The sequence below is a fragment of the Urocitellus parryii genome, chromosome 8, assembly GCF_045843805.1.
Source record: "Urocitellus parryii isolate mUroPar1 chromosome 8, mUroPar1.hap1, whole genome shotgun sequence".
Taxonomy (NCBI): Eukaryota; Metazoa; Chordata; class Mammalia; order Rodentia; family Sciuridae; genus Urocitellus; species Urocitellus parryii.
In genome coordinates this window covers 80,106,542-80,118,509 of record NC_135538.1, presented here as the reverse complement: position 1 = coordinate 80,118,509, position 11,968 = coordinate 80,106,542, and the positions used below count along the sequence as shown (strand labels likewise).

Here is an 11,968-nt window from a genome sequence, read left to right as displayed (position 1 = left end):
CTTTGTGTATGGTGTATTTTCATATGATCTGTTTACATCCTTCCATGTACTTTAAATCATCTTTAGATTACTTATAATACCTAATATAATGTAAATGCTGTGGTGAACAGTTGCTACCCAGTGTTGTTTAGGGAACAAGAAAAAAGTCTTTACTTATTCAGTACCCTAAGCAAAAATAACAGAAATGGGAGCAGACCTCAATGGATTAGCAAACTGTCTTTATTAAGTAGCGGAGGAATGTCACATTTTCAGAGGAGAAAATGGCAATTGGTTAGAAAAGGAGTCTGTTTTTTATAGATTTTAACTAGATTTAATCATAGCAGAATGTTTGTGTGACTTAATCATTAGAGACTTGGGCAGTCAGGAAAATAGTTTTGCAGGTTCAAAGTCTTAATCAGAAAAACAGTTGTAAAAATTCAAAATCAATTGTTGCTGGGATGAAAGTCCATAGTCCAGAGCCCATTGTTTACCTTCTTTCTCCCTGGGGGTTATCATTCTATGACCTTCAAGTAGGGAGGCAGTTTTTTATTCAAATGGTTGGATCTGAAGTTTGTTGAAGTACATGTGCACAGGTACTTTGAGAGTCCATCTCTAAATTAAAAAAAAAAAATTTAAAAAGGCTGAGGATGTGGCTTAGTGGTTGAGTACCCCTGGGTTTAATCCTCAGTACAAATAAATAAATAAATAAATAAAGTTGAATAATCAAATTTTAAAATGAATTTCTCTAGTAACCTTCAAACTTTATTGCCCTCCTATCTATGCTGCTTTCTTTTTCTCTAACTTTATTTCAAGTCAGATGTGAACCCATTTATTTTATTTTGCTTTTATATAAAATAATTCACTTAGCAATTATATGTCAAGTACCAGCTCTGATACAGGCATTTAGTGGGTAATGAAGACCCAAAAACATGTAAGAGGAGGTGTTCTTCTCAACATTAAGTACCTACTTTCTAGCAGGAGAGATATCTACAAATAATTAACTTGTTTGTGTTAAATGTTATAATATTCATTAATTTTTTTATTTAGTACATTTTATGTGTAAAACTCCCATGATTATTACACAAAGTGTGATAGAGGCCACAAGAGGCTTACATTTCAGTAGAGATAATGACATTAAGCTAATGAATTCAGTGGTCTAGCATGTCATCCCCTTACATACATTCATATCACAAGACAGTAATGTTTTTGATATGGAAAAGTATACTCGGGATATACTTCCAGATATTGGAAATATCTGGATGTCCAGAATCAGAGTAAAGTCACAACTTATAGGAAGCAAATATTTAAAAGTTGTTCTTCATATAGATAAGAGGGGGCAAGGAAAGGTCCGTAGAGGAGAAAAGTAAGGGCTTAAATTTAAGTGGATAATTTATTTAGTGGTTCCGATTACCCAGTGGACTCTCTTCACTATATAAGGACCTCAGTGCTACCCTGGATATGCTGAATCAGAATTTTGGGCAAATGGGTCCAGCAATCACTAGTTTCTTTAGTGATGCTGCTGATGTGTTGTCCTGGTTAGAAGCCTCAAAATGAATTAATGTGTGTTTTTTCTCAACGGAAGAAGTTGTCAAGTTGTCTAAAATTACAATTTTGAATCTTAATATACTTAATATGCATGTGTCTACATTTCTGTTCTATATATCTTTCTCATACTATTTTCAGTTCCTGAGAATTTTTTTGTTACTGGTATCAAGTTGTATTATAAATTTGATATATATAGATATATATACTGAAAAAGTTGAAAAGAATTTCTGTAACTTTTTTTTCTTATTAAATCGTAGAGACAAAAGCCAGGATGGATATTCGAGCGTGGTATTTGAGAACTTCAAAACTGGCTCTGGCCTTGGCAATTATCCGATCAAAACCGGCAGACAAAAGCAGCAGAGAATACACAGAGCACCTTGCAGCACTGGTGTCTAAGCAGGAATCGAAATGGAGGTCAAAAGTCGAAGCCTTGGAAGCCGAAGTTCTACAGTTACGTCAAAAACTTCTTCTGAGTAGGATTTGTTCAGGATCAATTAAGAGTGGTGAGTATATGAAATCATGTTTTGGTAATGTGTTAACCTATTTTATTTCAGCTGTTCATATTTAGAAATTTATTATCCAATCATGAAATTGCTGAGTTTCCTTGAAAATTAGTCATCTTCTTATTCTTGCCCTATAAATATATTTTTTAACTTCTAGTTATTTGTTTAAAGTTTAATGTCTCTTTTTAATGAATGGGTTTACATTAAATTTTGAAATTTGAAATACAGAGAAAGAAAGTAGCCTAGATACAGCAGTAATACTGTTTGATGCTTACTGGAAAAATTCATTTTAAAATCTAATTGTTCAACTAATTTACTTACTCCTTCCTTTTTTCTGTCTGTCTGTCCGTCCTTCCTAACTTCCTAAACCCAGGTGTGCTCAACCACTAAGCCACATTCCCAGCCCTTTTAAAAAAAAAAAAAAAATATATATATATATATATATATATACATACATACATACATACACACACACACACACACACACATACACACACACATTTTTTTTTTTTATATATTTAGAGACAGGGTCTAGCTAACTTAAGGCCTCCTTAAGTTGCTGAGACCTGGCTTTGAACTTGTGATTCTCCTGCCTCAGCCTCCTGAGCTGCTGAGATTACAGCCCCTGGTTCAACTTTATTATCTTACTATGTATTTTATTTTGCTTTTATATGAAATCATTCAATTAGCAATCATATATCAAGTACCAACTCTGATGCAGGCATTTAGTGGATAATGAAGACCTAAAAACATGAAAGAGGCAGTGTTCTTCTCACCATTAAGTATCTACATTCTAGCAGGAGAGAGACCTACCTACAAATAATTAACCTGTTTGTGTTAAATGTTATAATGGAGAGATTGACACAATGCAGAAGAGGAAGCCATTCATTCTGACTGGTTTCTGGGGAAGAAAGGATGAAGTGAGTTGGGAACAGATTTAGAAGGCCCTTTAGTATCAACCTTAGGAATATATCATTGTATTATGTATCAGTAAGTTGACCATACAATTATAGTCTTCATTAGGACTTTGTGAGAGTGAAAGGTTTGTGTGTGTGGGTGTGTGGGGGGGTGTCTATTAATAATTATACTGGACAACAGGGGCAAACCAGGGCTCACTTGAGTAAACTGAAATGTGTCATCTAATTCACCAAGAGCCATGGGACATTTTTTTAAAATATTTTTTTTTTAGTTATACAAGGACAAAATAACTTTATTTGGTTGATTTATTTTTATGTGGTACTGAGGATCAAAAGCAGTGCCTCACATGTGAGAAACAAGTGCTCTGTCACTGAGCCACAACCCCAGCCCTGCCTCAGGATGTTTTTGAAGCAGAGGATTGACATTCACTTTGTGATAGGGAAACATGATTCTGGAATTTTTTAAAAATGTAAATCAGACAATATTTCTTATTTGCATAAAACTCTTCCTTAGCTTCTAATTTTGTTTCATGTTAGATTCAGACTTATAAGAATGGCCTATACTGCTGTAGATGGTGTCACCTGGATTTACCTCTTCCACTTCTTGGAATATACTCTCCTCATTGTAAATGGGGCTTCAGCGACTGTGGCCTTACCTCCAGCCCTTGAAGGCTCTTTCTCACCATGGACCTCTGTTATCCTCTTTGACTGTTTTGTGGGTGGTGTCTTATTTTTCTGCAGGTTTTATTCTAAATGACACTACCTCAGTGAGGTTTTTCCTGACCACTTCATATCCTCTGAACTAAGTTCATGAGGAGAGGTCTTTGATTTTCCTTGTACTTTTTACTAAATGCCTAGCCTAAAGCTTGTTACATAAGAAGGTGTTGGATAAATGGTTATAGAATGGCTATAGGTCACAGAGGATGTTTTGTCTGTAGCAATAATTGGAGGACAGGAAACCAGTTGTCAAAGGATGCTTTGTCTGTAGCAATAATTGGAGGACAGGAGACCAGTTGTCAAAGCTTTTCACCAAAGCTCATGCTATGGTTTGAATGTTTCCACCAAAACTCATGTTACAATTTAATCCTTATTGTGTAAGAGATGGGACCAGATGGGACCTTTAAGAGATGATTAGAGTGGATTAATGAATTAATGGGTTAATGGATTATCTTGAGAGTGGGTCTATTATAAAAGCCACTTTGGCTATATCTGAAGTATGTACCCCTCTTGCCACATGATGCTCTTGTGACTCTGTAGAGCATCCCAACCAGCCAGAAGGCCCTTAACAGATGTGGCCCCTTGACTTTAGACCTCTAGAAACAGTAAGTTGAATAAACCTTTATTCTTTGTAAATTACATAGTCTGTGGTATTGGGTTAGGGCAACAGAAAATGGACAAAGCTCTTGTGAAAAATGATGAGTTGAACTAGATCTATGATAGGACTAAAGGGCAGACTTTAATGAACAATTTCAGGGTAGACACTTTGGACATTTGTGAATAGATTAGGAGAGTAGTTAAGGAGCTATAGGTATAGAAAATAATTGAGGTTTCCACCTTGGTTTATTAAATGAATTATAACTTGGACTCAACTAGAAGGTTGAGTCCAAGTTTGTCTTGAGTGTGGGCTAATCTCTGGTATTTAAAGGGGTTACCTAGAAGAAAGGCAGAAGTATTATTTGAAAACTCAGAAGGGATGAACTATAGAAACAAATTTAGGATATTTTGGCGTGTTCGTAATAGTTGAAGTTATAGCTATAGATGAGACTCAAGAATTGAGCTATAAGTCTTGGTGTAAGTCTTCTGTAAGTCTTGGTGGGGGAAGAAGACTTAAAGAATCCAACTTTCCAGGGATAAACAGAAGAAGAAGGCAGCATAACAGTAAGAGTATGCAAGTATAGTTTACATACATACATGCACTGGGAAAATGGGGACTCGCTACCTTTCCTTTGGGGAATTAATCAGGAAAACTGAGGTCCTACTACTCAGATATTACTAAAATCTCGTAATTGTCTAAGCCAAAATAGTGTCATAATTTATAGGCATATTTTAGTTTTCCAAAGAGTCCTTCTTATTAATAGTCTTTTTGAGTCTTCCCAATGAATGAATGGCAAACATCATCAATTGTTCCTCATTTTTTCTAACCTGTTCTAGAGTTAATATGATGACACAAGTACAAAAATTTCCAGTAACCCTAAATTATGATTATCATAAACATTCATGACATCAAGTGGTTGCTTTCCATCAAAGGTCTATTTATAACACTGAGATGGTGCTTTTTACTCGTTTGCAAGATGAGTGTGTCTCACAAAACAATAGGAGCCTGGGTGATAACTTGTTTTTACGCTGAGCACTTTTCACTTAAAATGCCTGTGAGAGAAATTTTCAAAAATCATGTAATTAAAATACCTTTTACTCGCAGCAGGAGTTGCAGGTAAAGCATTTCAGTGCAGATGTTTGGAAGTAATCTGTCTCTCCATCTGTTAGCTTAGACTTCAATAGAAAGGACTAAGCACATAGATTCAGATAAATGAAATAACTGGTAAAGGGAAGACAGAATTGTAGAAGAGGGTTATTACATTGATAGGAAAATTAACGAAAAAACATAGTTATTTAAAGATGTATAATTCAAAAGGCTGATATGTCTTGCTCTAAGAAACCTTCATTCCTGAAAATGAAAGCTATTTTATGGTCGTAGTTATTAAAATATCTTTTTGGTATTTTCAGGGTTACTTTATATGTGCAACTGTTCTTGAGTGTTTAAGAAGACAGAAGGCTCTCAATAATTGTTGAATTGAATGCTTCTTGACAGATTGAGAGGCTGGGGAACTTAATTTACAGCATCAAGTATCCACTAAAGCAACTGAGCAATTCAGAATTAAATAAAGCAGAGCAGAAATGGCAAAATAAACAAATAAGGAATGATGATACGGTTTATATGGCATTTCTGGAAGTCAGCTACTTCTTTTTTCTAATTTATTTTTCTACAGCTTTTCAATGAGAAACATACTTCTTTATTATATTTATTAAGGGACTAGACTGTACAGAGAAGGGATAAATAAAACTTGATTCTGGAATTATGTCACGTTTTCATTTTACTTAAATGTTTACTAGCACTTTAAAGAAAGGACAAAGGAAGGAGGGAAGGAAATAGGACAAAGGAGGTAGGGAGAGGAGAAGGAAAGGAAGGGAGGAAGGAAGGGAGGGAGTGAGAGGGAGGGAGGGAGGAATGAAGGAAGGAAGGAAAAGAATCCCAGGTATTCAGTGACAGATTTCTCAAAACAATTTTGGTGATGGGAGGTAGATATGATTATCTACTGAATGAGGCAACTCCCTTTGTTTCTAAAGCACTCAAAATTTTCTTGTACATAACTGTGCTCATGCCCATTAGGATAATACTTAAAAGGCTTAGACTTATTTTGCCACTTTTGATATAAGTTTGGCCTAATTCTAGCCAATGAAGGTTAAAATGTAACCTTCTGAGCTTTTGATCAAGATTTGCTCATTTGGGTGAAGAAATAGAGGCCCAGGAAAGAGAGCAGTTTTGAAAATTTTGAACCTCAGCTTCTTGATTCCTTCTTGATTCCCGTATGCAGCACTGCCAAATGAGGAAATGATGCCTGGAACTCTGGTAGCCATTTTGCAACTTTAATATGGCCATCTCAAAAAATTAATGCTGACATGACAAGTCTGATGCACCAGGAGAATGAGAAGGGTTAGTCCTTGTTATTGACATTGTTGAGTAGCTGGAGAAGCTCTAGGATTACCTCCTTAAAAAAGACTTTTTAAAAAGGTTGGGCAGTGGTTTAAGGCATTGTTTTTATTTATTTGTTTATATATGACAGTGGAATGCATTACAATTCTTATTACACATATAGAGCACAATTTTTCATATCTCTGGTTGTATATAAAGAATATTCACACCAATTCGTGTCTTCATACATGTACTTTGGATAATAATGACCGTCACATTCCACCATCATTTCTAACCCCATGCTCCCTCCCTGCCCCTCCAACCCCTCTGCCCTATCTAGAGTTCATCTATTCCTCCCATGCTCCCTCTCGGTATCCCACTATGAATCAACTTCCTTATATCAGAGAAAACATTTGACATTTGGTGTTTTGGGATTGGCTCACTTCACTATAGTTATCTTCTCTAATTCCATCCATTTACCTGCAAATGCCATGATTTTATTCTCTTTTATTGCTGAGTAATATTCCATTGTGTATATATGATATGCTACATTTTTTTTATCCATTCATCTACTGAAGGGCATCTAGGTTGGTTCCACAGTTTAGCTATTGTGAATTGTGCTGCTAAAAACATTGATGTGGCTATGTCACTGTAGTATGCTGTTTTTAAGTCTTTTAGGTATAGACCAAGGAGGGGGATAGCTGGGTTAAATGGTGGTTCCATTCACAATTTTCCAAGAAATCTCCATACTGCTCTCCATATTGGCTGCACTAATTTGCAGTCCCACGAGCAGTGTATGAGTAGACCTTTCCACCCACATCCTCACTAGCACTTATTGTCATTTTTATTTATAATAGCTTCCATTCTGACTGGAGTGAGATAAAATCTTAGAGTGGTTTTGATTTGCATTTCTCTAATTGCTAGTGATGATGAACATGTTTCATATGTTTGTGATTGATTGTATATCATCTTCTGAGAAGTCTGTTCAGGTTCTTGGCCCATTTATTAATTGGGTTATTTGTTATTTTTTGTGTGTGCTTAGCTTTTTGAGTTATTTATGTACCCTAGAGGTTAGTGCTTATCTTATTCCTAGGATCTGAGCACATCTAACAAAATAGGGGGGAAGCAGGGAAGATCAAGAATGAAATGCTATTTTTCTCTCCCAGTTAATCTTCCTGATCTTTGAGAATACCAGAGAGAAAAATGTATTCTTTAATCTAGAACAGCTTCCTGTTCAAGATGACTTCATGATGTTGGCAAGGATTTAGTTAAGGACTGAGTACATAGATGAGGGAGACTCTAAACACAGACTAGCCAGGAAGGCATCAATGGCTGTCCTTACCCTAAATGTAAACTAAGAATTGAAAGGGGTAGGATGTCAGGAGCAGGGCTTCATTATTTGGAAAAATTGCTTAATGAACAGAGTTAGGATTAAAATTTGAGCGTACTTGTTTGTGTGGATCCCAGGGCCAGGGAGCAATCTGGACAGTTGTCTATACTTACACAGTAATTTGGCATTCACAGGTATGAAATAGATAGATGAAGTGTCAGATATTTTCCTTTACAATTTTAAGTTTTTAAAAAAATTGTATTTATTTTTCTACATTTTTATTAATGCATTCTATTTGTACATAATGATGAGATTTCTTGTTACATATTTGTGCATGCTCACAATATAACAATATAATTTGGCCAGTATTGCTGTCCACCATTTAATTTCTTTTTTTAAAAAAATTATTTTTTAGTTGTACACAATACCTTTATTTTTTAATTTATTTTTATGTGATGCTGAGGATTGAACCCACGGCTTTGCACATGCTATGCAAGCACTCTACCACTGAGCCATGACCTCTGCCCCCATTTAATTTCTTACTGTCTTTATAAATGATAGCTAGGCTATTGGATGAACAAACAACTGGTTACAGTGAAAAGAAGCTAAGAGAAAACCAAACCAAATTAATTTATTAATTTACACATTTATTTAGTAAGCGTTCATTGAGTATAGGTCACTTGTATAGAGAATTTGAGGTAGTAGTTGTGGGATGCATGAATGGTGAACAGAGAAATAAGCTTATATGATAGAAGGTTGAGTCCAGGCTTTTCTGAGTGTGGACTAATCTCTGGGATTTAAAGGGGTTACCTAGAAGGAAGGCAGAAGTATGATTCAAAAACTTAGAAGGGATGAGCAGGCTAGAACTATAGAACAAATTTAGCATATGAGTAATATAATTAGTTATGGTTGAACTTAGCTCTTCTAGGTTTGGGCTCTTAGGAAATTCAGTTGTTTCCCAATGAAATGGCTTTGGGAGTTTCCCAGTCCTTCTAGCTGACATTTCTTAAATTTTTCTCCTCATTCCCTTTCGCTTACCTTATTCCCTGAGGATTAAATCATCAGAGTTGCATTGCTTCCACATTTTTTATTTCTTATCTTGTATAAATCCTAGTTCAGGAAAAGGTTTTTAGCTGGACTGGTGGTAACCAGAGACAAAATAGGAGCTGGATATCATTGCAGCCCCACATGTACCTGGCCAGACCCAGGCTGCAGCTTGCCTTAGTCTCTTTACTGCCATTTTCCTGATCATAGCCCACTCAGCCTCAATCCCATTTCTTTTTCTCCTTCTCATTCTTTGCCAGACCATGTACTAAGAAATATTGCAAATAACTGCCTTATAGTCACAACCATGGAGCTCAGTAATCAAAAATTGGGATATTTACTGTTTTATAGATGCCAAAAGAGCTTGGAAAATGAAAACATAAACATTTCCTTCTCAGTTTTCATATAAGTGCTCATAATAGAAATTGTCAAATATAATAATGATGGAAATTTGCCTAAAATTGTGGCTGTTTTAAAACACACGTGGATAATAAACATAAACATCAGAATCATGTTCTTAATTTAGTAGAGATTTTAATGAAAGGCTCTACAATGGTGTAAATTTGTAATTATATATTAGACATGTTTTAATCATTACATAAAAATTGAGTTAATCTTGTGATAGACCATCGGCAAACAAAGAAATTAAAATTATGTTTAAAAAGGCTCATAATATCAAATGGTTGTAATTACATTAAGGCAATGATTTAGAAACATAAAATCTTAATTATCATAATATGACCTGTCTCTGGTAGGAATGGTGTGTAGAGATAAGGAGTTATATGGTCCAAATCCAAGAATGATATCTAAAAGAAGCAACAGAGGTTTAGAAGTTGGGCTTATACATAGGAATTCTACAATATGGAGTTTTCCAAATAGAAGTCATCATTCAACCCAAGTCTGGTCCTGGTGCAGGGCTCTAAATCTGTGCGTATGATACAGCCACCATCTTTGCCAAAGCTGGGTTTTAGGAAGGCTTGTTGGATGTCTAGGTAATCCCCAAGTTACATGGACTCTACTTTCTGTGTATATCTGGAATCTCTACTTCTCTCCATTTCAAAACTCCAAAAGTAGTTTTGCCTGTTTTATACCAGTTAGACATATATGTATATATTAGTATATATTATTATATATAACATATATGAATAATATATGAAACTTCTAATATATCATACACACACACAAAGACATATGCTTATGTTTTTGTTTTCCAAGCTCTTTTGCTTAATTTATCTTTACTAAACTGTATGTCATTAGTTGTAGCCTTACCACTTTCAATATAGATCGTAGGCCATTCTTAAGTCCTCTCATTTACTTGATGAAATCCAAAAATCTAGATTACAGACTTTTTCAGTATTTGGTGCTTGCTTATCTCTTCAGCCTCATCTCTTACCACCATTTCCCTTCATGTCCTTAACTGCAGCACACCGAATTTCTGTCACTCACACTACTGTCTTATTCTTCTCAGCCTGTTCCATGCCTGTACAAATTTTGTTTTTCTCTGTAGGGTATGTTCTCCTCCTCTGTCCCGTCTGGCTATGTATTCTTCATTTTTATGATGTAGTTTTAATATTCCTCTGCCTTCTCTGACTATCTCACTAGCCTAGATTATATTCTTCTGCTGTGGGTATGCATTATAGTCTGTACTTTTCACAGTACATGTGATCTAAATTACAATTGTTTGAGCAGTCTGTCTTTCCTGTGGGACCTAAATTTCATGCTCATGGGAATTGTGTCTGTTTTCATCACTACTGTACTCCTTTGGTTAGCACAGCACCTATTGTGGTGGGGGTAGTTTTGAATGTTTGTTGAATAAGTAAGTTTAGAGGTGGTATAAGTGTTAATACTTGGAACAAAATATTCTTAGCAAGAATATTTGCTATTTCTAGTTAGTTGGGATTTGCCAAGCCCCTGCAGCAATGGAAGTAGGATACAGAAAGTAGGATCCAGCATCTTAGGGAAGGAGACCCACTAAGGTAGGGTGAGCCCAAGGGGACCTACCTTTGTGGGGACCATGTACACATATAGTAGTTTAATCAGAACAGAACAAGTGAAGGATGACAATATTAATTTCCTAATATTGAAACTGAGAAACTGTAAATGGAGTATTTCTGATAAGCTTCCAGTACTGTTGATCTGACCACTACTTCTCACTAACAAGAACTATTTCTTTTTTCTTTAAGGAGCTTGGCTGTTAAAGAAAATAAAGAAAAAAGATAGGTTGGCAGTTGAGGAGGGTGTAAGAGGGTGTGAGTAGAGGGGCTACATGCTGGTAGGTTGATGGGAAGGAATTAACAGAGACAGAAAAGAAGATAAAGAAAGAAGAGGATAACAAAGGAATCATAGGTGGCCTAAGGCCTTATATCTAAAAGAAATACAGAGGATAAGGGGATAGTCTTCACCTCAAGAAGGGGCACACATCTCTTTTTGTGAAACTCTTGTAAAGGTAGGAGTAGGTGTTTCTTTATTTGCAGTTTTGCTGAGTTCATTTCTGGCAGCTCTTCAGGGGTTACCCTTTAAGGTCCACTTTCTTCTCCTATTGCTCCTCTAGTGGCTCTTATTTGTAATCTGTCTCCTTATCCTATTGTTTCTTTTTTTTCCAACTGCCTTTGGATTTTCTTTCTTAGCATTTCTTTCTCTGCAGTTCTAATTCTTGTCTAAGAAGTCATCCCTACCAGTTGTCTTGATCATAGAGAACCTAGGAAAGCAGAGTTGAGTAACTTGTCACACATGTGGAACTATAAGCACGTATACTTGCATTAGGTTTTAGGTAATACTGAAAGCTGAAATAGTTAACCTGGAGATAAAATTAATTTGAGTGAATTCCTAAGTAGAATATGAGGATGTTTATCATATGTTACATGTTTATGTAAAAGTGGTACAAAACCAGCAGAAAATAGTGCTTTGGAGGATGGTGATGTAGCTCAGCAGTAGAGTGCTTTACTAGGCTCTGAGTGTG

At 35.7% G+C, this 11,968-nt stretch overlaps 1 protein-coding gene across 2 annotated transcripts in view; it reads left to right on the top strand.

Moving 5' to 3' along the window:
* Nucleotides 1-1,795: 1,795 nt before the first annotated feature.
* The window catches only part of Mei4 (meiotic double-stranded break formation protein 4), a 143,843-nt gene continuing 133,670 nt past the window's right edge, over nucleotides 1,796-11,968 (top strand). The window contains exon 1 of one of the 2 annotated variants that reach the window (XM_026410379.2): nucleotides 1,796-2,027. In XM_026410379.2, the coding sequence (XP_026266164.1) occupies nucleotides 1,796-2,027 (232 nt within the window). Of the gene's footprint in view, nucleotides 2,032-11,968 lie in introns of both variants that reach the window. The other variant, XM_026410373.2, reaches the window with a different exon arrangement.